The 27733-nt window shown below is 36.4% G+C and overlaps 2 protein-coding genes across 2 annotated transcripts; one reads left to right on the forward strand and one right to left on the reverse strand.

The window, feature by feature from the left end:
• Positions 1-346: 346 nt before the first annotated feature.
• LOC132559518 (glycosylphosphatidylinositol anchor attachment 1 protein-like) lies at positions 347-14023 on the reverse strand. Its single transcript, XM_060224146.1, has 12 exons — positions 13852-14023; positions 12700-12784; positions 11696-11801; positions 9566-9725; positions 9131-9232; positions 7826-8022; positions 5812-6008; positions 4793-4944; positions 3844-4127; positions 3069-3262; positions 1387-1560; positions 347-760 (listed from the first exon to the last, which is right to left on the reverse strand). The coding sequence occupies exons 1-12, from the start codon at positions 14021-14023 to the stop codon at positions 484-486; spliced, it is 2100 nt and encodes a 699-aa protein (XP_060080129.1). The 3' UTR covers positions 347-483.
• A 1867-nt stretch (positions 14024-15890) lies between these two features.
• LOC132559500 (cytochrome c1, heme protein, mitochondrial-like) lies at positions 15891-26182 on the forward strand. Its single transcript, XM_060224126.1, has 8 exons — positions 15891-15972; positions 18315-18356; positions 18554-18708; positions 19207-19333; positions 21240-21410; positions 21701-21848; positions 24338-24438; positions 25823-26182. The coding sequence occupies exons 1-8, from the start codon at positions 15898-15900 to the stop codon at positions 25961-25963; spliced, it is 960 nt and encodes a 319-aa protein (XP_060080109.1). The 5' UTR covers positions 15891-15897; the 3' UTR covers positions 25964-26182.
• The last annotated feature ends 1551 nt before the right edge of the window (positions 26183-27733 follow it).

Genomic DNA, 27733 nt, shown 5'->3' on the forward strand with positions numbered 1-27733 from the left:
AGATCTCCAAATTTTAGTGCTGTTTGTTTGCCATATGTCAGGGATGGCACTCTACTGCTAGCAGTTGTTACAGAGAAACATTTTTACTACAAAACTAATACAACATCAACATCCTATCATAAATAAATACAAACGTCCCACAGACTTTCAACACTAACCTGAGTTATGATAATGTGTTTTTTCTTTAAACATGACATGAGGATAAATATATAAACAACACATGTAATGCAAATATGGCAGTCGTACTTTCACCTCCAAACTAATGTTGGAATCAATTTATATTATGATATTTAAGTTTAAACTTCTATCAGACACAACAGATCAAACAAATTGTATAATTGCTCCATCAAATGTAAATTACACTCAATATTTGAAGTGTTGAGAATGACGCACTCATAGTGTGTACTGGGTGTGGGCCTTGTTGTGTTGACTATGTTGTAGATTGTTGACAAGGTATAAGTTTTCAGTGTTAGGGTTTGTAAATTACGATGTAGATTTAGGGAGTTGACAGTGTATAATACCCCAGAAGAAGAGCCAGTTGGGAAGGATGAGGAGACTGAAGAAGGGATACATCCAGCTGGAGAAGAAATAATTGTCAATGATGGTGAGGAGTAGGCCATGTTTAGTTGTATCCCAAGATAATCCCATCATCCCAAGGAATGTCGACTTCTCCCCAATACAGGAAATCATGGCCGCTGCTAGTACCATGGAAGCCGGAGATATCAGAAATACAACAGCTTTCTGGATCAGATTTAACATCCTGAAACACACATCAGAAATACAACAGCTTTCTGGATCAGATTTAACATCCTGAAACACACATCAGAAATACAACAGCTTTCTGGATCAGATTTAACATCCTGAAACACACATCAGAAATACAACAGCTTCTGGATTAGATCATACATCAGGATTAATTTCTTACTACAATGTTTAAGCGCATGATACTTCAATAGACAGATCTGATGCCTCAAAAGATCATAAACCATGAATAAGCCCTGGGGCAGCCTTCACAAAATAATTCGTCTCAAAGCTTATTGCAAGACAAAGAAATTTGTAAGCATTCTATTGAGCTGCAATTGATGTCTATGTTCTTTGAGTGCTGGGTGTGCTATTATAGACATGGTTCATCAATGGTGTAACCAATACATCTACAAGTTCATAGAGCTTCACAAATGTGTCTTCACATATTAACTTTGTGTATATTATTTCTAATTGAATTTCATAAATCGGAAAATTTCATGCAGATAAATTATGTGCTTGTTTCATTAGACATTAACAGCTGTCAACAGGGAAACTTAAACTCAAGGCTACCAGAATAAAAACTTTATATCACATATACAAATGTTGCACACCATTTATAAACTTAATACTGTAAAAACTTACCTGCTATGTGTGGGGTGTACAATGACAGTGACGGGCACCAGAACGACGGCCAAGAAGAATGCCAGGGAGATATTCATTAGAGATATAGAGAAGAGAACCAGAGATTGGAATATAAGTGCCAGGCTCTTCAGCAGCTCCCAATCAAATGCTAGATTCTTGGCATGATCTGATTTCCTATCATCAGAAAAACAAAATAAAACTCTATACAACATAACCTCCATTATCCAATAATTTCAATTCAGCCATTGCTAGGTTGGTCTGTCACTAAGACTATTGTGTACGACAAATAAGTTAGGATTTTCTTTTTATTCTTTTCCTAGTTTACCTATGTACCATTATAGGGAATGGACACATTTCACACTTTCCAGGTGGGGGATGGGCCCAATTCAATTTTAACACCATCAGCTTGATTTTCTCTCTTGTAGACGATAAATTTATCTGGAAGTTGAAATCTGTTGAACAATTCTAAGGGTCATATCAATATCAATCTACTTTATTTTGAGCTGTGGCCTTTGGCTCCTACCAATCACCAAACAAGCCTCATTTGCTTGTGACTGTTACCGTGAAACTTGTCTGTATGGTGAGGATTTTGTTATAATCAAATAATTTTTACTCAAAATATTAAACTTTGACTTGAAAGTCTCCACAGTATTTGTATGTGGTTGTAACACGCTTCACGGAGCTAGAGGCCCAGTAAACAGTAACTTAGGTTATTTGTATGTGGTTGTAACACGCTTCACGGAGCTAGAGGCCCAGTAAACAGTAACTTAGGTTATTTGTATGTGGTTGTAACACGCTTCACGGAGCTAGAGGCCCAGTAAACAGTAACTTAGGTTATTTGTATGTGGTTGTAACACGCTTCACGGAGCTAGAGGCCCAGTAAACAGTAACTTAGGTTATTTGTATGTGGTTGTAACACGCTTCACGGAGCTAGAGGCCCAGTAAACAGTAACTTAGGTTATTTGTATGTGGTTGTAACACGCTTCACGGAGCTAGAGGCCCAGTAAACAGTAACTTAGGTTATTTGTATGTGGTTGTAACACGCTTCACGGAGCTAGAGGCCCAGTAAACAGTAACTTAGGTTATTTGTATGTGGTTGTAACACGCTTCACGGAGCTAGAGGCCCTGTAACACGCTTCACGGAGCTAAAGGCCCAGTAAACAGTAACTTAGGTTATTACTGTTAGTGCTTGCTGCTCTACTTGTGGAATTGATGATTGATGTGATTAAAAAAAACAATGAAAAACTGTGGTGGAAAGAAAATAAAAAGGACAGCCTCCCTAAGTGGTAGATGTACAACTAGATGATACAATAAAAACACTTGTATATTGTTTATTGGAATACAAAATCAATTTTAGTTTTGTGGTATTTACATGTCCTTTACTGTGAAGATATCAAATTTATCATTTAATTCTTCCCAATGATGGCCATTCAATTACATTTTTATGTAACTGATCCCTGTGACCTCAAATGAGGGTCAAGGTCATTTATGCGAACAATCCTGATTTCCTATTTCCATCAACTCTATGGTCAACAATCTTGAGTTGTAGCTTATCAGGCCATTTATTTGAAACATTTCTCAAAGAGGTTATCTAAAATATATAGGTTTGTAAAGTTATTGAATATTAATTATTACACACATATATGGTTGCTCATTTCTGGGTAAATATGGAATGTACAAACCTTCCCACCATTCGAGGAAACAATAAGGAGGCAGTGAATAATGCCATCAGTCCAAATGCAATCACATCGTCAATCTTCATACGGATAGGTGGCGCCACACTGGTGATAAACTCCGGGCCAGTATAGGAGAGTACACCCATCAACATGGAAATCAGGATCAAGGGAAGGATTGACAGTAATCCAGTTGGGGGCTCCTACGGGTGTAAAAACAAAATACTGTGTGTGAGGCTCCTACAGGGAGAGAAAACTATAGATATCAAATTCTAAATTAATTTGGAAATGGGGGGGGCGTTGGTTTAAAGTTTGAAACAAACTCTTAAAAGAAAACATAATAAAATATGTATGAGGCTCTTGCACGAGAAAACATGTAATGAACAAGAGGCCCATGGGCCTTGACAGTCATCTGACATAAAATACAAGATTTCAAATTTTGAACTTGAGAAGAAGTCAAAAATGATTTTAAAGATTGCCGCCATGCTGGATTTCGGACCAACCCGAAATTAACAAACTTTGGTCAGGATCATGTCACGATCATTTCAGGTAAGTTTCAGGTCAATGAGACAAGTAGAACTTGAGAAGAAGTTGAAAATGTTTACGAAAGACGCCGGACGACACCGGACAAAAGGAGATTGCAATAGGTCATCTAACTGAAGGGTCACTGAGCACATCTGTGCTCTTGACCTTCTTTCCTTTCTTTTTCTTATTCATTTGAAAACAATTTTTAAAACATTGTTTTCATTTTTTTGTGTTGATAAATGATTATCTATGTTCTCACCGCGACATCGTCCAGCAGGTCCTGTAACTGCTGTTGTTTATCAGGGTTGAGACTGCCCACATCTTCCTCCCCAAGGGTTTCTTTAAGGCGTCTCAGCAGCTCCTCTTCATCCTTACTCTTGTCTTTAATGTCCTCGGCCAGACTATTCTCTCTCTCCTCCCCAGTGTTTTCCTTGTCCGTGCTCTCTTTGGTGTCATCCTGTTCATCATCTGTCTCCTCTTTCTTGGTTATTTCTTTATTTTCGTCCTCCCGAGCAGAGAGCGCTACCCAAAGAGCGATTGCTTACACCAATATCAGGAAGAATAACTAACTGCAATATTTTACTTTTACAGGATACCACTTATTTAGCACATAGTATACTGGGTAACGTTAAATTCTTCTGGCTGTTTGTGTCGAGCGACAAACCATAAAAATAAAATACAACAGGAAGCACAACAGATGAAAATCTAGAAAATGTCTGTAAGACATAAATGCCCCCTCCGCCAAGTGTAATTAGTTTCCATGTTGAATCAGTGGATGATTTTCTATATATAGCATAAAGTGTGACTTTGGCCTTGACCTTGGGCTATTCCTGAAAGAGTGTCATAGGTTGAAACCATGAAACTAAGAACCCAGTAACTTACATCATTAAGTATACTATCAGTATACTATCTCCATTGTTACAAAAAATTTGTCTCAAAGATGCTTGACTAAAGTTTTACTCTTGTTTTCAAATATCCCGTGCTTGTTTGAGAAAACAATTTGTCACATATTTCTCAGCCAGAACACTAAATAATACTCTTTGATGTGTTCTAGTTTTCACGTAAAACCGAACAGAGAATTAATTAACTGTACAGGGGGTGATTAAAGTGATTCAGGACAGCAGACAAGACAGGACAACATGGTTAACAATATACATCCCAACAACCCCATTTCTTGACAAAACTGCACACCATTGAAAAGGATATTTTGATGAGACCAGCAGCACAGATCAGACCGAATGGAGGCATGTAGATACCAATGGAGATGTAATTGGAAGTTGTGGGAAGAATGTAGAAGAAGAAAGATTGATGAAATCGTTCAAGTAGATTGTTTAGACTTCTAAACACTCCTTCAATTACCCTGGAAATAAAAACATACACGATTTATCCTTCAATTTGTTTTATTCCTGTCTGCATTTTCAATGTAAACCAGATTTCTCATTTGTACAATTTCCTTTCAGAAATTTGGTGACTGAAACAAATCTGCTATCATCAATCAAATCATTGCTAGGAATTACATTAAGGACGATAAAGAATGGTTAAAGTGTTAAAAAATAAAAGATTAAAAACCAAAGTCTGCTTTTGAAAAGTAGATTGCCACAAAAATGTTGTGATGTTTGTTTGTCTGTTTGTTTAGGATTTACAATTTTGAAAAAGCAGGAAGAATCACATGATGATGGTGTTCATGAATAATAGGGCCACTGATGGGAACATTTATAGTGCTATCATGCTGAAATGTCTAAACATTGACATAAAAGAATGATAATGCACCCGTTCAGTGTCCCTGTGCATCCCATTCACTGTTGAGTGATGAACAGAAAGCATAAAGATCTGTTTATTAATTAATTCTTTAATTTGTCATTTTGCTAGGTTACCACGCTTAACCTTTCTTCACTGGGTGGATATTTGAAAGGTCCAAAAGTGATGTAGTATCAAGGGCCAGGGGAAAAAAAGGTCTTTAGCAAAGAGAAGAAACATAACAAATTAAATATTGTCTTTTATAATCATGCCATTTGTATAATTCTTACATTTTACCTGCAGGGCAGCTGTGATATGTAAAGTTGGTCATCAAAAAAAAGTTGGTTGAACGTATCTATCTTTGGAAAACTGAACTGACAAAATTTCTTATTATTCATGAATTCTATTTAAAGGATGATGATTGAGTTAAATCCTAATGGCTTTAATCTAGGGAGATTTTTATGCTGATTACATTTCTGTATGACATTACCTTCCAGCCTTTTCAAGACCTCTAAGTTGACCTTTCTTTGCTGCGATGCCCTCTAGTGTCAGAGCCTCGATGTGATACCTAAGGAAAAGACCATGGTTACCGGAGCTGATACCACTTGCCTGAGTCCACATCATCTGCATCATATTACTCAGAGAACTTCGGTAGCCTGGTAATGTGTTCCACAGAAATGGGTCATTCTGGTGAGAGAAAACAAAAGAGGCCTATGGGTTTAAACAGTCATCTGAGTTTTAATACAAATCTCATCTGTTTTTATTGTTGTAACCCAAAATGGTGATGATAATGTTGACAGAAGTTTTAGTACATACATATATGTAATGCCAACATATTAAAACGAAATTGCTGATAAATTGACAATTCTTTTTATAAAATAAAATTCTACGTTTACTTGGAATCACTGTGATTAGAGAGCAGTTTGATGGCATTAAGATTAGGATGCTTACCCACTTCTGACATCTTAAATGTAGGGCTCAGAATTTTTTTTTATAACAAGAGTACCGCAAAGTGGAACAAAATACGCCAGTGAATATCCAAAACAGCAAAGGGGAATAACTCTTATTGAAATCATCTAATCAAAACCCCGTTCAGGAAAACACAATTTCATATCATGGTGATCAAGCCAACCAAGGTTCATAAAGATCGGCTGAAAAATGTAGGAGATCTCCGGACAAGATTTCTATAGTGAAATAAACAAAGGGGCCTAACTCTTGTTCAAATTGTCTAATCAAAACCCCGTTCAGGAAAACACAACTTCATATCATGGTGATTAAGCCTACCAAGTTTCATAAAGATCAGCTGAAAAATGTAGAAGGAGATCTCCGGACAAATAAAAGTTTATGCCGGACAGACGGACAGACAGCGCCATACCATAATACGACCGTCTTTCGACAGGCGTATAAAAATCGTCCTTTTTATCAGCCCTATGTTTAAGATGTCAGGAGTGGATAAGTATCTTAATTACAATAACATCAAACTGCTATCTAATGACAACAATGCTTACGGTTGAATTATTTCAAACAAAAAATTATTTCACACAGAAAATTATTTCATATAGAAAATTACATAAAAATTAACTAAAATTACTTTAAATTTTCTCTCTATTATGATGAAAAAAGGGGACCATGGTTTGACAAAAGTTTTGGTTTGAGTGGCCTTAATAACGTAAATTCAAGATTTGACCTGATATGGTCGATTACAAAAAATTCCAGCTGAGCTGGTACTGAGTTGAGTTATTGTGCCAGATCTCAAATGTAACACACCCATACCATATCAACAAATAAGACACAAGTGTGTGTATGATAGAAAAATAATTTATCTTTTATCTCCTAAAAAATGTGTTTTATGTAATAGAATTTGACACATATGTGTATTGTATGTGTTAAATTCTGACAGGATACCAGTCTTTAATAAACTCTCTTATGACATATAGAATCCTACATATTTACTCAAAGTTGTGTTACAGTGAGTTTTCTTATGACATATAAAATCCTACATATTTACTCCAAGTTGTGTTACAGTGAGTTTTCTTATGACATATAGAATCCTACATATTTACTCAAAGTTGTGTTACAGTGAGTTTTCTTATGACATATAAAATCCTACATATTTACTCAAAGTTGTGTTACAGTGAGTTTTCTTATGACATATAGAATCCTACATATTTACTCCAAGTTGTGTCACAGTGAGTTTTATTTTTACGTTGAGAAAGTTGATTATCAGCCTATTATTTGAGTTTTTTTCCCTCTTAATATCAACTTTAAATTATAGCTTATATCAATCACTCTTGGGGAAAACCCACATGGTCGGCCAGGTGACGTCATACATTTTAACGTAGGAGTGGGCACCAAACCCCAGTCTAGGTACCAAACCCCAGTCTAGATGAAATGGAAATGCGTTACAACTGTTCCACAGTGGTACAAAGTTACACGATGTTCTATGACTGACAAGTGAAAATTCTGACCAAAGAAATACATCTGAGATCAGCCAGAGGCTTTACCTGCTTATGAAGAGTAACATCAACACCTTCCCTCTTACACAACCTAACCACCAGGTTAAAGAAGTCGAGATTTGGCAGTTGGCCATTTAGTCCTTCAATCTTCACATTGTAACTGAGAATGTTTCCAGCAGGGATTTCCAGGTTCAGAGCTGCCTGAATCTGACCACTGTGACCCATCAACTCACCCGGCTGTATATCTATACAAATAAAGTTACAATATTATTTTCTTAAAATATTTCAATCTTTACTGACTTTTCATTTTTTTGTATTTGTGTGTAAATAACACTGAAATTATCTCTAAACTATTCTGCAAATAAGTATTTAAAAAATTATTACAACAATGCAGAATATCAATAACAACAATCACAGATCAAGTTGGATCTTAGTACATTTTTGAACCTGATGAAGAACGTAAAGTTCTGGGCGAAACTGGTCTATATACAAATAAAATAAACACCAACTTATTCTGAACGTGTTGCTATTGATGTCCTACGTAATTTGTCTCTATTCCTCGATCACCTTGCAAACTGGGTGGTATCCAAGTGACAAGTATCATGAACACTCTGAATCTGCACGAAAGTAAAGGTGTTGTCTTCATTCCTCAGTGAGTATGATAATATCAACTTAAAACATTGATAATACATATATAGATAAATGTCTTTCTCAGCCTGAAGTTAAAAGTAAACCTGTATTTGTAATCAAGTCATAAAAAATTCCGAGACATCAATCAGAACCTGCTGACCTCAGAACCTGAGTTAAACACAACTTTGTATTGTTGATGTGCGACTTACTGAGAACCTGAGTTAAACACAACTTTGTATTGTTGATGTGTGACTTACTGAGAACCTGAGTTAAACACAACTTTGTATTGTTGATGTGTGACTTATTGAGAACCTGAGTTAAACACAACTTTGTATTGTTGATGTGCGACTTACTGAGAACCTGAGTTAAACACAACTTTGTATTGTTGATGTGCGACTTACTGAGAACCTGAGTTAAACACAACTTTGTATTGTTGATGTGCGACTTACTGAGAACCTGAGTTAAACACAACTTTGTATTGTTGATGTGTGACTTACTGAGAACCTGAGTTAAACACAACTTTGTATTGTTGATGTGTGACTTACTGAGAACCTGAGTTAAACACAACTTTGTATTGTTGATGTGCGACTTACTGAGAACCTGAGTTAAACACAACTTTGTATTGTTGATGTGTGACTTACTGAGAACCTGAGTTAAACACAACTTTGTATTGTTGATGCGAATGCTGAGATCAACAAATTTTAAAGGAAATTTATGACCTACATTCAGCTTCAATGTCATGGTAACCATCCAACCACGCCTGAATGCCGATCTGTTCATGGTCCGTAAACAAGAAAATGATATCTTTGGCCCAGTAAGTCTTCTCTGAAATAAAAACCATTGACAATGGTATGTAAAATAGACTCTGAGTCAACAAAGCTAATTTAGTTTTAAAAGCAAAGAGAGACAAAAAATGTGTTAGCTATACATCATTTTATACAGAAAACTTTTCAAAACTTTTTAAAACTTGTGGGTATGAACCCTGTATTGTCCAACTACTGATGTTACTACCATACATATGTATTTACACATAGCCTGTGATTGTGGGAAGGGCTTATTAAAGCACAATAACATAGCCCTTATCTGCCTATTTACCATAACCACAACAGATGTGGATTGGCTTGTTTTCAAGCAAATACAGTACATAGCTGTACATACGTCTGAAGAACCTTGCTATGGCCAGCATGACTGCGATGCCCCCTGTTGTCGATGTCAGGTCCGATTCCTTCGCCCTCAGTGGCGATGACATAACCAGGGCTTCGTTACTTGCTGCCCTTGGAGCACGCAGAATGCCATACACATTCTGTCCTGGGACCATCTGAAACACCATATAAATATTTCTCCACCACTGACTTTGAAGTACCTATATCCACCGCTGACATTAAAGTGAAGGTCACGGTGCCCTTACTGAGGTACAGTATAAAAGGTAAAGGTCATATGGACCTAATTATGCTACGCTGTACAAGGTGAAGGTCATTTGGACCTAGTTATGTTACACAGTAAAAGGTGTAGGTCACATGGACTTAGCTTTTCTTCACTGTTCAAGGTGAAGGTCATATGGACCTAGTTTTTCTTCACTGTTCAAGGTGAAGGTCATATGGACCTAATTATGCTACACTGCATAAGTTGAAAGTCATATGTACCTAATTATCACAATAGAGAACTGTGTGCAAATCTATTACATGTTAAGATAATAGGAGTTAGTTCCCCTTGTAACCTCAATGGATTTTTCTATTTTGCAGTATAATTCTGGATCTTAAGCTTGACAAAGGTTTACTCCTTGTCACACAATAATGTATTCATAACAGAAATTAAGAGTTTCAAGCCTGATATTTCAAAGTCCAGAACAAGAACAAGAATATTATCATTATTTCAAGAGATATATTGGGTTCCCAAAGGGAAAGCATGAGTCCTGGACTCTGTATATCTGTGTCCTAAAAATCACTTAGTTTCTGTGTTTGTACACAAAGTTGATTCCACTACATTTTTTTTTTATTTCATACATCTTTGAATTTTAAAATTTCTGAATTGCCACAAAGTAAGTACACTTTGACATGTTAGTAGTTAAATCTTCAGAAACAGAAAGTAATGTCACAATTCTAGACTTTCTTGTGTAATAGTACTTACCCTGGTGACTTAATGTTTGAATCATAAAAAAATAATTTTACTGCAAAATCATTCATTTTTGTGGTGGATTTATTTTCAATCGTTTTTAGTAGAATTATTGAGCTATACTTATTCATGAAATCAAGCATCCTGAAATAATCATAAAATTTTTGAAACACCATGAAAAATGAACCCCACAAAAGTATAGGAATTTACAATATCTTATTTGAATTCAATGCAACACTGATGTTTTATATAAAGATAATTTCTGTACATGTACCAGTAGCCTAAAATATGGATATGGGCTTATTTCAAACAAGATTGTCTATGTCACATGTAATATTTTAATCTGATATGGTGATATAGAAGTTCCACAGCTACACATTTCACCAGTAAAAACTTATCAGTCATCCTCAATACTCCAGGGTTTAAGATCGTTTTCACTCTCTGCAACCCTGGAACATGTCATGGCAAAATTGAAGGTTCCATGTGTGACACCTTCTGGACAAGAGGAAAAGACTAGTTTGATCCTTTGTTGTACATCAAACAAATCTTGAGATCTCGAAACAGTACATTGTAATGACTTTGAAGTTGGGTGTCGCTTCTTTGTAATCTTCAAAAGGAGCGTATCATCATATGATTGCTCATTTTTTTTCCTCCTGGAACCAATCAAATTACTTTGATTTCAATTTTGCCATGACATCTTCCATGTTGCAGAGAGTAAACCCTGGAGTATTGAGGATGTAGTGATCGTAACCCCTGGATTATACAGGATGTAGTGATCGTAACCCCTGGAGTATACAGGATGTAGTGATCGTAACCCCTGGAGTATACAGGATGTAGTGATCGTAACCCCTGGAGTTTACAGGATGTAGTGATCGTAACCCCTGGAGTTTACAGGATGTAGTGATCGTAACCCCTGGAGTTTACAGGATGTAGTGATCGTAACCCCTGGAGTTTACAGGATGTAGTGATCGTAACCCCTGGAGTTTACAGGATGTAGTGATCGTAACCCCTGGATTATACAGGATGTAGTGATCGTAACCCCTGGAGTATACAGGATGTAGTGATCGTAACCCCTGGAGTATACAGGATGTAGTGATCGTAACCCCTGGAGTATACAGGATGTAGTGATCGTATCCCCTGGAGTATCGAGGATGCTTATCAGTAAGTTATATTTACCTTATCTTTGGTAATCCCGAGAGGGTAGCGGATGCTGTAGTTATGGATGTAGGTATCCAGGCCTATGGATCTCAGCTTCTCATAAACCCACTCTCTTGGTACCTTCCTATATAAATACAAATAAACACACTTTCACTCATAACAGTTATTGATGCCACCAACTTTAGATTTTAATTTATGATGTACAGGTCGTCAACGATATATTTTTTCATTCTTCCGTTATCATATTTAATAAGTCAGAGCTGTGCATATATTAAGCAATACTTTTATATCGTCCTCTAATAAGACCACCCCTTTAAGTGAAAAACCAAGTAGTGGTCTTGTGATATTGTTGAAATAAGTCTACTCCCTGCTTTAAAGATATGTTGGTCCTCTTGGCTTAATGTAGGATAAACTTATTCGTGTAATAAGCCCACCCCTGTCTTTAAGATGTCTTGGTCCCGTGGCTTATTGTAATATAAACTCATAGTCTTCTTTATTTTATTTAATCATCATCTCAAAATCATTTTGTCATTAACTGTACCATTTGTAATTCTTCCTACATGATTTACCTGGATTTCATATGTTAGCGAGGAAAAAATTCAATCCAAATAATATGTTTCACCCTTAACAGATGCACCAGAGATGCCTCAGTTCATTTTCAATATGTGAGTTTAAACGTCTAAAATACATATATATAAATACTCTTAACAGTTACATTTTTTATGGACTCATAAGAATTCATAACAAGAGGCCCATGGGCCTTAACGGTCATCTGACATAAAATACAAGATTTCAAATTTTGAACTTGAGAAGAAGTCTAAAATGTGTTTTCAAGATGTCGGCCATGTTGGATTTTGGACCAACCCAAAATTAACAAACTTTGGTCAGGATCACGTCAGGATCATTTCAATTAAGTTTCAGCTCAATGAGACTTGTAGAACTGGAGAAGAAGTTGAAAATGTTTACGACGGACGACGTACGACCCTGCGATCAGAGGACCTAAAACTTATCAAAATTCTTACCTTGCATCTTTTTTAAGCTCAGCTCTATATTCTTCTATGTAAGTCTTGATATCTGCACTTGAGTAAAACTCATTTTCCACAAGACCTGGACAAGAAAATAGTATTATGTGTTACTACATCTCCTAGCAAGTCATACTTTAAATTATACTCACCAGAAGGTGAATATGACATATAATTTTCTTAAATTCACTTTCATCATTTCTTTATTACAGAATATTTATTTAGGGCTAAACTCTTGAAATTTCACCTCTGACCAAACCAATTTTGTAAATAGAATAACCTCAATATCCTGCCACCCATTGCCATCAATTCTCTTAGAACAGGATTTCCACACTGAAATGCACCCGTTGTAACACCAAACACATACTTCCATTGTCACAATGCTTTGAAATCCCTCTGTAGGCTCCTGCCAACTATGCCACAATGTTTAAGAAAATTAATTGTGAATTGTACCAACTTCAAAAATGATGGTGTCCTCTGCAGATCAGTTGTAGAATGGTATTTCATTTTTATTTTATTTTTTGTTTTTTTTTTGGAGATTTTCACATTAATATGTAACATCATCATCATCATCATCATCATCATCATCATCATCATTATCATCATGACATCAATACTTCATCATCAACATTCTATAATACACGTTAATCTGGAGGGTTTGTAAACTTATCAGAAACTTAGGAAAAAGGAAGGGACAGGAAAAGAGAAAAAAACAATAATCAATCTCATGTAAGGAATCAGATTTAGACAGAAATATGTATTTGTAAGATGAGGGTAAATAGCATTGCACATATTTTTTTTTAAAAATATATGTGGTGCAAAAACTTCTGGATCTCGTTTATTTAGCCAGATATCTAGCAGAAACAAAATTTCCCCTTTTTTACAGGTTTTTGTGAATCAAAACAAAAAGAATCTTAAAAAAGGAGTTTTGTGAATTTGGCTTTCAACATTGTACTTTTAGTTGAATTCTGATAACGAAAAAAAAACTCACTGCATATAACTTTGTTTACTCATTAGACCATCGGTCAGTCTGGTGGTTAGATTACACCACTATTTTAGATACATCAACAGAAAACTATACCTAATAAATAACTTCATTCCAAAGGATATTTCAAAATAAGAAAAATCGACCATATAGATGTTTTATATTACCTGGTAAAAGTGCATTTTCTGAAAAGTAATTTTTAGCATTCATGGGGGGATAGGCAAGAGCCAGGAACCAGGCTACTCCAGCCACATAGCAGAGGAAACAGATCTTATTGTTGTATTTGGCAATCGTATCAACAATTTTCTGTCGCTGTTGTGGGTTGGAAAGTATACCCATTGTTCTTTTCTCTGAAAATATATAAGAGTGTTTGTTATTACAAATACGTTTCAAAATGTACACAACAAAATCAAGTTCTTCAAAAACTTTGTATGTAATGTATGCACATGCAGTACACATGGTAAGGAAATACACTGTGAGAGTAGATTGTCACATGGATGTAGGGGATTAAGTATGGCCCCTATTTCAACATATATGTTTCAAGTGGCCAACATCGACGAGACAAGTGTTAGGGATTATAATTATATGACAAGTGCGAAAGTTCACTACTGGATGTCGTAGTGATACTCAGTTGTTATGTCTACATTCTAGGTTGTACAAGCAATGTTTATCTTTTAGATGCTGTAGCTGATCAAAAATCAATATTCACCAGCTAATTACTGAAAAAATAAAATTTGACATGTGTTGTTTTAACTAATAAGAAAATCAATGAATCAACATATATGCAGTCTGTGACTGAAACTAATTAAGAATGGCAATGAAAGCTCCTGAGAAATGTGTATATATGTCTGAAACAAAAGCACGGCCATGCCAAACTTGAGATGTGAATTGGAATTAAAATCAAGCATAATTAAGGCAAAGTTTCCAAGTAAGGTTACAGAGTAAATGTTTTAAACAAAAGCTATTCATATGTACTGCTACCTGTACCAGCAATATTGATATAATTATATATACTGTACTTTCTGTAAGCTCTTCACTCCTCACAGTTAATGATGATGCAAAAATACCATAACATTTTCCCTTTCCTTAATTTGTTTGACATACTTTTATTTCTTATCTCACTTAAAGATAATTTTACACTACGTTCCATTTCTTAGTTTAATTGCAAGCAAAGTTATGCTCCTGGCATGAAATTTTAACAATGGGCAAAAACTGTAATTAAGGGATTACTTATAAAGAATTTGGTATACTGCATATTGCCTTTGTATGACAAATTTATAAATCAAGGTTCAAGACAAAGTTATGCTCTAGACATGAAAGGGAAAATGGACAATGTATATGCTTATTCCTTAAAAAAACAATTGGTGAGCATAAAAACTTGCAACAGAATTATTCAGTTTAAAGACAGTTCACCTTTTTTGTCATGAATTTAAAAAGAACTTCGAGTGTTACATACGATCCTGCATTTGAGTAACTGTTTGTATGATGAATCAATGTCGGACTTTTACTCGAATACAGGACAACCGCCAAAAAAGATTGGTGGATTTTTTTGTGTATGATGACATAGTCAATAAACAGGTATATAAGATTAGTAATGAAAATCAAGCTTTATCATGTAAGGGATCCGGTCCGAAATTGGACCCACAGCTTGATTGATTGATTGATTGGTTTTCCGTCTCCATGACTCCTCCCGTGTCAGGGCATCGATTTGCCGGGACGTCAATGTCCCGAAGACGTGCGGACTCACAACGAAAACGTGGCCTTGTAATGGCGTAGAAAAAAGACAATAAACTAAAAAAAATAAGCCATTCACCGACTCAACTGAAGAAAATGGAGCACCCTGCAAATAAGAAAGCTCTATATCATGATGCTGTCTTTTGTGATCGCTTACAATATTAAAATGCCTTTTCCCAGCTCTTTTTCGTTTCCCGTTTGTATACAATCTGCGTCAAATTAGTTCTTAGATGGACGTTTGTGACACGTAATGCATACTTGCTATTCAAACGTTTAAGACACCGTCATAAAATATACCCTATTCGGAAAGTGTTACACATGAAAATCTAATTAAAAATCAGAATTATGAAAATATGATTGAACACTGCATAGAGAAACATAGAATAAATAACTAATTTCTTTATGTATAAAAAAGTGAATTTTAAATTTTCCAAAATGAAGGTTGTCAATACCTTTTACATCTGAGGTAAAAAAGCAACATGGCGGCTGCCGTAGTCTGCAAGGTGCCGAAACGGGCACTTTTACGTGTCAACAGCAATGTAATAACACAACAGGTATGGTTTTAGTGTATCTTTGATAACAAAAACCTATATTGCGAATGTTTTCAATTCATTTATTAGTTGAAAGATATATAGTTCTTTTAGATTCCGTAGTCTTAACTTTGGTGTCTCCTACGCCAGTTCGTGTCAAGGGCATACAAATTTTACCGTTACACAATCAACTTACACAACATTTTTTCCTAACCAAACACTAAAACTAAGATGCAGAACTTATTCATCTATGTCCAATTCTTGCATATCCCTGTGATTATGCCTTTATTTAATAACTTATCACGAATATCATTGAAATTGATTGGAAATCGAGAAAAAAATCATTTTCATGGTTATTTTTCATTTCGCTGAAAGTTGTCGGAAATTATCGAAACGTTCTCTAATTTGGAGGGAAAAGGGTTTGTTAGATGGATCTCAGCAGATGGCATTTATGTCTTCTGTAAGATCACTCCTGACTTTATAGCTACACCATCTATCCGGTATTTAGGGGGGTGTCTTCACCTAATTCAAGCATCCAAAGACTTTTTCATGTTTTCCTACTTGCTAAGGGCCATAGTGGACTGGAACAGCTTACTCCCCTCTCTGTAAGATACAAACAGTCTTTGAGACATTCAACAGGTTGGGTACAAGACAATTCCTGCATTTGAGAGATAGTTACCACATTGACTAATCAATTAGCTGCTCAAATGCAGAGTCATTTCTTTTAAAATTGCAACAAAAAAGGTGTCAGATTATTTTACATGGCCCATCCAATAACCAATACAACATTGTACATTTTTTCACAAGTTGTTAATTTAGTTGTCTTACAATTTGTGAAAATCACAAACATTATCACCTCTGTTGTTTATCAACTGCTTATAGTGTGGTTAAGAATAAAAGACAGGTATGTTCATGCTCACCTATGACAATTGTACTAAATATTCCACTGGCTATACACTGTATTCAATAGAGTAAAAAGTCGGTGATATAAATTGTTTTAACATCAAGATAGATAAGGGAAATGAACATCCCCTTTCTGTAATAAGAAGGAGTAAAAATACACTGCCCTAGGCAGCATTCAAACAGCCCTTTGTTCTGTACATTTCCAGTAAAGAGAAATTCCCACCATGTGAGGCTAGTAAGGCAAACCTATTCTCTTAACTTCAACACTACTCTTTCCTTCACGAAGTCTTTAACCCTGAAACAACAACAATCCATGCAGGTTCAATATCTCCAAGGAATTATCATAATCTCCTATAACTTCTACCCTTGAATTGGTCAATGGCAGCAAATCTGTAAGAGGAAGGAGTAATAAAAAAACCCACCCTGCCATTGCGGGGCTTTGAACTAGTGACCATACAGTCTTTGGAGAAATTCCCTGTAGCTGGCTTATGCTCGATCTCCACAGTTACGACACCCTTTCCCCAGTTTCTCATGGCAAAGAGATTTGTCTCTTATAGAAAAGAAGTTTATAGGTTATTTTAGTTAAATATTAATCAAATTATGAAGTCTGGAAACTGTCTTCCAAAAAGATTCAATATCTGGACATCAATTTGTGATAATTCATATTTTATGCCTCAGTGTGATCTGTGAACTCTCTGTATAAGTCAACTTGTTACAAATTTTATTGACACAGGTTTTGTTTTTGGAGAAATAATATATCAACATCAGCATTAATACTGACTTCACACTATCATCAAATTGAATTGGATGTCATATGCTGTGGATTATACTGGCAAGATATTGATGATTATAGGCCTTAAATTCTGTTAAATAATGTCTCTAGTCAGAACAGATAATTGATGTATTAGTGCTGGAACGGGTATCCGGATCCTGATTGTGCTATCCTTTTAGTATTCCAAACATCGCCATAGTTTTACTATATGGCAGGCCCCTTTATCAAAATCTGTGACTAGTGCCAAACTCCATGTAATCAAATATAAAGATGTTACATGTTCAAATGCTACAGGTGTATTTGTTGTCTTTATTAAGATTATCCAGAAATTGTGGGTCGCAAAAGAGATGCACATTAGCAATCTAAACAGGCAGAGTTACAAAAATGTCAGAGTTAAACATGAAATGCCAGTTAATCAGTTACTGTTCGGTTTGTCCGAGAAGGTTAACCAGTTAATATTTTGCTAACCGTTTCAGCACTAATATATATATATATATATTAAAATAGATAAAATAAGTAGTAAATATATGTATACCATTATCAACAGAATTTCCACTTAACATTTAAGTTTGAATTACTTCTCAGGGAAAATGTCGACGAATAGATGCCTAACTCATTAATTGGGCTAGACATTGAGATGTAAAAAGTTTGAATATATTTTGAAAGAAAGAAAATCTTTTCTCCTTTGCAGGCTGAAACGTCAACTTTTAAGGAATATGTCCAGAAGAAGTCGGTGAGTGGCTCAATTTATAGCATTTATGATGTATTTATCAAACCGATATGGTTTACAGAGACTACATTAATTTTCTTATTTTTTTGGCTTATAAAAATTCACAAGTATGAGTATTTTTATGCATGTAATTGTATTGAATCATTTATTTCATACAAGTGATTATTTTCATGGGTAAGTGAATTGATCTTCTGTGACAGATCCTGGTGAAAGCGGCTGTTGGTTCAGCTGTTGTGGGGACTATTGGAGTAGGTGCTGCTGTGTTTGCTGGTGTGTCTGCTTCTGCTCATGGTGTACATCCCCCTACTTATGCCTGGGGACACAGACCCTTTCTAGCTTCTCTGGATATGGCAAGGTAAACATTATTCTGCCTGAATTTGACAATAGCACATACATGGGTAGGAAAAAAGAATAATGTTTTCTCTAAACTGGCCATACATGTGATGTGAACATCACATCAAGTGGAAACAAGGTTAAACTTGTGTAAAATATTAATTTCAAAAGAAATCTGCACATTGCTCGGCAATGTCGTCACTAGTACTTACTGCACTCTGCCAAATCTGGTCCCATGTGCCGAGGGTCACTCAGTCTAGAAGTGTTAACAACTGATAGATGAACTGATGCTTTTGTTTATCAGAATAACAAAGCTATTACCGATATTTAAACAATACTACATTAATATTTCCAATGTCCATTTCATCAGTGTAAAGTTGACTTATTCTTTAACTCATGCAAATAAGATTAGAATCTGCAGCTTTTTCTAGCTCTGCATAAGTACTTTATGTCATTTTGCCTATAGCCCATATGATAAGGTTATGAGGTATATAAATGAGAGATGTGTTTACCTTTTCAGTGTACGACGAGGCTATGAGGTGTATAAACAGGTGTGTGCAGCCTGTCACAGTATAAAACACATGCGGTATCGATACATGACAGATGTATTCATGTCACCGAAGAGAGCTGCTCAAGAGGCATCCGAGGTCAGTTCAGCTTCACACACAGTATGCATACAACTCAACACACACAACTTAACACACCATTTTTATAATTATGTGCATTTTAACACACATTACACACAGTATTACACACATAGCTGATTACACCATATACAACTAACACATAGATATAAATCAACACACAGTAAATACAGCTGAACACACATTACACACAGTAGTACACACAGAGCTGATTACACCATATACAACTAACACATATATATAAATCAACACACAGTAAATACAGCTGAACACACATTACACACAGTAGTACACACATAGCTGATTACACCACATACAACTAACACATAGATATAAATCAACACACAGTAAATACAGCTGAACACACATTACACACAGTAGTACACACAGAGCTGATTACACCACATACAACTAACACATAGATATAAATCAACACACAGTAAATACAGCTGAACACACATTACACACAGTAGTACACACAGAGCTGATTACACCACATACAACTAACACATAGATACAAATCAACACACAGTAAATACAGCTGAACACACATTACACACAGTAGTACACACATAGCTGATTACACCACATACAACTAACACATAGATATAAATCAACACACAGTAAATACAGCTGAACACACATTACACACAGTATTACACACAGAGCTGATTACACCACATACAACTAAAACATATTATAGGTATAAATCAACACACAGTAAATACAGCTGAACACACATTACACACAGTAGTACACACAGAGCTGATTACACCATATACAACTAACACATATATAAAATCAACACACAGTAAATACAGCTGAACAAACATTACACACAGTAGTACACACAGAGCTGATTACACCATATACAACTAACACATATTGTAGATATAAATCAACACACAATAAATACAGCTGAACACACAGTATTACACACACAGCTGATTACACCACATACAACTAACACATAGATATAAATCAACACACAGTAAATACAGCTGAACACACATTACACACAGTATTACACACAGAGCTGATTACACCACATACAACTAATACATATTATAGATATAAATCAACACACAGTAAATACAGCTGAACACACATTACACATCGACTTAACACACAGTATGACATACAACTGAACACACCATATACATTTATTCAACTTAACAAGTATGATACAAAAACATGCAGTATTTATACATATTTTACCCAGAGCATACATACATACAGCTTTACACACAGAACACATATATCTTCACATATGAAATTAAGGTTATACATTATTTATTTCACAACAATTGTTAAACAAGTTTGTCCAACTTATCTCAGTCACTCTTGTTGGCCCAGATGGAAGGGTGTGAGTGGTCTTACTGTGGGAGGAAACTAGAGTACCTCAGGGGAAACACACGTGGTTGGGTAGGTGACCCCATACCTTTTCACATTCATTTCAGGAATCAATCCTGGACATTGTGGTGTAAGTCAAATGTGTTACCACTGGGCCACTGAACCACCCCAGATCTCTATAACTTACAGTATATTGACTTAAAACACAGTATCACTAACACACAATAATGTACATACAACTTCACACACAATAAATGTGCAACTTAACACACAGTATCACTAACACAATAATGTACATACAACTTCACACACACTACATGTGCAACTTAACACACAGTATCACTAACACACAATAATGTACGTACAACTTCACACACACTACATGTGCAACTCACACAATAATGTACATACAGCTTCACACACAATACACATGCAACTTTACACACAGTGTACATGCAGCATATATATATATATATATGAATTAAAATCCCACCATACTGTTTATTATACCTGTATATTTGTAGTTAGTTCAGTATTGTGTGTATTGTATCAACAGATTATGACAGTAGATGGTCCAGACAAGGACGGAAACATGTTTGAGCGACCTGGAAAGGTCATTGATCCTTTCCCTGTACCATATGCTAATAAAGAAGCAGCACAAGCAGCCAACAACGGAGCTGCCCCTCCAGATATGTCCTACATTGTGTTGTCGAGAGAGGGAACAGAGGTATCTAATTAGGTCAACATTGTACGGCACAAAATATATAAGTACTTTTCTCATGGTGTAAAAATAATGAACAATTCTGAAATGGATTCTTATTTAATTGACCTGAACCTCTTTGAATTTGATAAGCTAACAATTCAAATTTCAGATATTAAAAGCAATTAAGAAAAAGTGATGCAGACTAATTGGTCCTCATTTTATGATTTGTGGTCAAATGGCTTTTAAAAACAGAAATTTGCACATGGTAAAGATTAGAAAAACATTGATAAACAAAGAGTTATTTGCATTTTCAGGACTATATCTTTTCTTTGTTGACTGGATATTCTGACCCACCAGCTGGACTTGAACTTGGCGAGGGCCAGTATTACAACCCATACTTCCCAGGAGGTGTTTTGGCCATGGCTCCACCTCTTTACAATGACATCATAGAATATGAGGACGGTGAGTGAGATAGACGAGGCCCCTACAAGCTTATCAAGGCCTGTCATTTTGTATTACATTGTCTGGCTTAGAGAACATGGATTTCTGACTTTTGCCTTGAAAAAACATGTTATCACTCTATTTATTAATAAGCCTGAATTTATGGTATTATAACTCTCTGGGATTAGTTTTATAGAATATAAAGTGTTAGTTGAATATGTACAGATACAGTTCAGAAGGGATTAGTAGTCATGGTCTGACACCAATTAGTTTATTGGACTGCAAATCCAAATGGATAAGACAGCAAGATATTTTGTATCTGTAACATAAGTGATTTGCTGCCTACTCACTTTCAATAAGATTTTACAAAAGAACCAGTGAGATGTGACTAGGTACAGAGATCAGCAGAGATGTGACTAAGTACAGAGATCAGCAGAGATGTGACTAGGTACAGAGATCAGCAGAGATGTGACTAGGTACAGAGATCAGCAGAGATGTGACTAGGTACAGAGATCAGCAGAGATGTGACTAGGTACAGAGATCAGCAGAGATGTGACTAGGTACAGAGATCAGCAGAGATGTGACTAGGTACAGAGATCAGCAGAGATGTGACTAGGTACAGAGATCAGCAGAGATGTGACTAGGTACAGAGATCAGCAGAGATGTGACTAGGTACAGAGATGTGACTAGGTACAGAGATCAGCAGAGATGTGACTAAGTACAGAGATCAGCAGAGATGTGACTAGGTACAGAGATCAGCAGAGATGTGACTAGGTATAGAGATCAGCAGAGATGTGACTAGGTACAGAGATCAGCAGAGATGTGACTAGGTACAGAAATGTGACTAGGTACAGAGATCAGCAGAGATATGACAAAGTACAGAGATCAGCAGAGATGTGACTAGGTACAGAGATCAGCAGAGATGTGACTAGGTATAGAGATCAGCAGCGATGTGACTAGGTACAGAGATCAGCAGAGATGTGACTAGGTACAGAGATGTGACTAGGTACAGAGATCAGCAGAGATGTGACTAAGTACAGAGATCAGCAGAGATGTGACTAGGTACAGAGATCAGCAGAGATGTGACTAGGTACAGAGATCAGCAGAGATGTGACTAGGTACAGAGATGTGACTAGGTACAGAGATCAGCAGAGATATGACTAGGTACAGAGATCAGCAGAGATGTGACTAGGTACAGAGATGTGACTAGGTACAGAGATCAGCAGAGATGTGACTAAGTACAGAGATCAGCAGAGATGTGACTAGGTACAGAGATCAGCAGAGATGTGACTAGGTACAGAGATGTGGTACAGAGATCAGCAGAGATGTGACTAGGTACAGAGATCAGCAGAGATGTGACTAGGTACAGAGATCAGCAGAGATGTGACTAAGTACAGAGATCAGCAGAGATGTGACTAGGTACAGAGATCAGCAGAGATGTGACTAGGTATAGAGATCAGCAGAGATGTGACTAGGTACAGAGATCAACAGAGATGTGACTAGGTACAGAAATGTGACTAGGTACAGAGATCAGCAGAGATATGACAAAGTACAGAGATCAGCAGAGATGTGACTAGGTACAGAGATCAGCAGAGATGTGACTAGGTACAGAGATCAGCAGAGATGTGACTAGGTATAGAGATCAGCAGCGATGTGACTAGGTACAGAGATACAGAGATGTGACTAGGTACAGAGATGTGACTAGGTACAGAGATCAGCAGAGATGTGACTAAGTACAGAGATCAGCAGAGATGTGACTAGGTACAGAGATCAGCAGAGATGTGACTAGGTACAGAGATCAGCAGAGATGTGACTAGGTACAGAGATGTGACTAGGTACAGAGATCAGCAGAGATATGACTAGGTACAGAGATCAGCAGAGAGATACAGAGATGTGACTAGGTACAGAGATCAGCAGAGATGTGACTAAGTACAGAGATCAGCAGAGATGTGACTAGGTACAGAGATCAGCAGAGATGTGACTAGGTACAGAGATGTGACTAGGTACAGAGATGTGACTAGGTACAGAGATCAGCAGAGATGTGACTAGGTACAGAGATCAGCAGAGATGTGACTAAGTACAGAGATCAGCAGAGATGTGACTAGGTACAGAGATCAGCAGAGATGTGACTAGGTACAGAGATCAGCAGAGATGTGACTAGGTACAGAGATGTGACTAGGTACAGAGATCAGCAGAGATATGACTAGGTACAGAGATCAGCAGAGATGTGACTAGGTACAGAGATGTGACTAGGTACAGAGATCAGCAGAGATGTGACTAAGTACAGAGATCAGCAGAGATGTGACTAGGTACAGAGATCAGCAGAGATGTGACTAGGTACAGAGATGTGACTAGGTACAGAGATGTGACTAGGTACAGAGATCAGCAGAGATGTGACTAGGTACAGAGATCAGCAGAGATGTGACTAGGTACAGAGATTAACAGAAAGTGACTAGAGTATATGATACACTCAGAAATATATATTTAACTGTGATATTTGTTAATTTCAGGAACACCTGCTACAAAGAGTCAGTTAGCTAAAGATGTCATCACTTTCCTCAAGTGGGTAGGCGAGCCGGAGTTTGATGAAAGGAAGATATGGGCAATCAGGGTAGGTATAAAGTATACAATGATCATGGTGATGTATCTCTGGTTTGAGTTATTACAACTCATACACTCTTTTGGTACTATAGTAATATATCAAACTTCCTGGTCCCTTTGTATTCTTAACAGATTTTTTCTGGGGTCCAGATTGGCAAATACATGCTGATCTTACCACAACAATACAGAGTCTGAGACATGGTCACAATTTCTCAATTGAGGATCGTTACATAAGTTGCCATTATTATTAAGCTCTGTATGTCCTTATATGGATGATGATGATTGACACCATGTGTTATTGTCAACAAATGAGACCATCTCGGAAGTTGAAGCAGGAAGGGTTGTGAATTGGTAATGGAAACAAGTCAAGTGCTTAAAGGGAAAGTCCTTAATTTGAACAGTAGTTAAGCTACATTGTTATTTTTAAATTTTACGAATTGTTTGTTTATCAGTGATAATATTAGCTTGGAAATGTACTGAAAATACATGAACCATATATAAACACTGTCAATATGCACCAGTAATATTTATCCCGAGGGCATAGTCAAAAAAATTAGATGTTTTGTAGTTCAATCATATTCATTGGAGACTTGAGCTGATATATTAATATAAAACTGTGAACCTGTACTTCACTGCTCGTCATCCAATAATAGTTTTATCTTTATAAACTGAAATAGTTTTAAGGAAGGAAAGCCCCTTCAAATAAAGCTAGCATGCCACAGTTTCAACATAACATAAAATTTGTATAAGCTTTTGAATGTGTTGTTTTTATCCATATATTAAAATGAAGTGATGTGTTGTTTACAAAAAGAGATCAAGGTACTGTAGGATATTCAACATCCAGTTAATCTTATCCAAGTAATGGCCTTATATGGTAACCCTGGTAAATACTAGCTGCAATTTATGCCTCAGCCAGAGAGAACTTCTCTTTGGCTTGATCAGTTCAGAGTCTGACTAGCAGGTGGAGGTCCCAGGTTCAAATTGTAGCAGAAATAAGTAATGACCTTTATTTCATGAGCATGGTATTAAAATGTATTTGTCTACATAGACAGATAAGAGTGATACGTTATAAATTGAGTTTACTAGTATAATAAGTAGTGAAACCTGCAGTGATAGCTCCAAACTCTTGTCAGTTGTGTTTGTCAGGGAGCTGAGAAACAGACCAGTCATTACTGGCGTAGTTGTATATTGGAGCGGGACACTTTACCCCTCTGGATGGTATGTGAAGGGTCTCTTTATTGTTCAGTGACGTAGCCACATGTACCAACCGATACAAAGAGACCCACTTCAAAATGACCCTGGTTGGTTATGTGTGGATAAACCCAGTCAACAATTTGATGATAGTCAGTATGTTTAAAGGAGGTTTTATAAATTCTCATATTCTTTCTTTGCAGGCGGTACCACTTTTTCTCATTTTCTCGGTGGTAGTGTACTACTACAAGCGACATAAATTTTCCTACCTCAAGTCCATGGCCCTAACCCTGAAGAAAGAGCCAGTCAAGAAGACAAAGATGTTCCCTACAGAGAAAAATTAGTGACCAGTGGCCAAGCTGGACATGTGTGACAATGGACAATGTGATTTCAGAATATTTAAAAACATCAGTTAGAACAACTTTTCTAAGAGGAAAGCCGATTTTTACGCTTGAAGTCCAGAAAATGTGTATATTAGTTCAAGCATTGAATGAATAAATGTTGATGTCTTATTGTTTTTGTGCTTGGCATTCTTACTGATATTAAAAGAATGTCCTGATTGGTGCCAGACTTTTTCTTATGAATGTGGACTTTGTTTTGTTATATTAGTCCACCATCATCACCAAATGGTGGAATATTCAAATCGCCCTGCAACTGTCTGTAAACCTTTTTGGCTATTGCTATTTCATGAGAAGTACGGGATGGATCTTTATCAAATTGCATATGTAGGTTCCCCTTGGTCTCTAGTTTTGTCCATGTGATTTTGGGACTGATCTAAAAAACGAAATGGCGGACAGACGGCCATCTTCGATTTTTTCAATGAGGTTTGTTATTGCTATTTCTTGAGAAGTACTGGATAGATCTGTCAAATTTCCTATGGTGGTTCCCTTAGGTCCCTAGTTGTGCCCATTTAGTTTTGAAAAATGAAATGGGCGACAGGCAGCCATCTTGGATTAACCTAGTAAAGATTGTTATCCCTATTTCTTAAAAAGTACTGAATGGATATCTCTCACTCCTTGTGCCCGTTTCAGTTTTGAAGAAACAAAATGGCTTCCATGCGGCCATTTTGGATTTGGCAGGTAAAGATCACTATTTCTGCAAAGGAATGTTCAAATGTCTTATTTCTAAGAGCAAAAACGAAAGAAAAGAGAAGGGGAAAAGATCAAACTTTCAAAGAGCAAATGCCAAGATCCCTCTGTGATCTACAATATGCCCTCCACTAGTTTAATTGGCGACCAGATAGTGAAATCTTTCTGTGTATTCCTCATCTGTAGATGGAATACTTTCTGTAAAGAGTGAAACTTAAACCCGTGACCAAAGTTTCCGAAACTTGTTGCACATGATCAGCAATTATTAAGTGATCATGTTTTATTAGCCCATCATCAGATGGTGGGCTATTCAAATTGCCCTTGGTCCGTCGTCCATCCGTCTGTAAACAGTTTTTATCACTTTTTCTTGAGAAGTACTTGATGGAGCTTTCTCAAATTTCATATGTAGGTTCACTTTTGTCCCTAGTTGTGCCAATTTGATTATGATCAGAAAAACAAAATGGCCAACAGAAGGCCACCTTAAATTTTAACCCTGAAAGATTGTTATTGCTATTTCTCAAGAAATGCAACATAGAACTTTTTCAAATCTCATGTGTATGTTTCCTTTGGTCCCTAGCTGTACATGTTTGATTTTGGTACTGATCAGAAAATCAAAATGGCGATCTGGCAGTCATTTTGGATTTCATCTAGAAAAGATTGTTATCCCCATTTCTTTAGAGGTACTAAATGGTATCTCAAATTTCATACATATGTTGCTATTGGTCTCTCCTTGTGCCCATTTGATTTTGGGACTGATCAGAAGGAAAGAAATGGCTTCCAGGAGGCCATTTTGGATTTTGGATTTCTGCATCAAACAGTAGAATTCGTAAATAAAACTAGTCAGGAATGTTCCATGGAGTATCGACACAGTATCGTACAAGAAAAAGAATATTTTGCCATTATTTGTTCAATATCAATTTCTCTCTAGTCTCAGGTTGACATTCTGTAATATTTCATTCTCGACTTAGCTAGCAAAACCTTGACTTAAGACTAGAAATAGTGTAAAATCCTATGTTTTTGTGAGAC

Source organism: Ylistrum balloti, unplaced genomic scaffold (genome assembly GCF_031769215.1).
Source record: "Ylistrum balloti isolate Yb309-2 unplaced genomic scaffold, AGI_CSIRO_Ybal_v1 Utg370928, whole genome shotgun sequence".
Classification (NCBI taxonomy): Eukaryota; Metazoa; Mollusca; class Bivalvia; order Pectinida; family Pectinidae; genus Ylistrum; species Ylistrum balloti.

What these genes read in the sequence shown, in the direction of transcription:
- LOC132559518 (XM_060224146.1), bottom strand. Translation starts at nt 14,023, where the DNA reads ATGGGTATACTTTCCAACCCACAACAGCGACAGAAAATTGTTGATACG. An exon ending in GGTCTTGAAAAGGCTGGAAG is followed by an intron (nt 4,945 to 5,811) that starts GTAATGTCATAC and finishes TTTTATTTCCAG; the next exon opens with GGTAATTGAAGGAGTGTTTA. An exon ending in TTTCCTCGAATGGTGGGAAG is followed by an intron (nt 1,561 to 3,068) that starts GTTTGTACATTC and finishes TTCTGATGATAG; the next exon opens with GAAATCAGATCATGCCAAGA.
- LOC132559500 (XM_060224126.1), top strand. Translation starts at nt 15,898, where the DNA reads ATGGCGGCTGCCGTAGTCTGCAAGGTGCCGAAACGGGCACTTTTACGT. An exon ending in GCTTCTCTGGATATGGCAAG is followed by an intron (nt 18,709 to 19,206) that starts GTAAACATTATT and finishes TTACCTTTTCAG; the next exon opens with TGTACGACGAGGCTATGAGG. An exon ending in GGAAGATATGGGCAATCAGG is followed by an intron (nt 24,439 to 25,822) that starts GTAGGTATAAAG and finishes CTTTCTTTGCAG; the next exon opens with GCGGTACCACTTTTTCTCAT.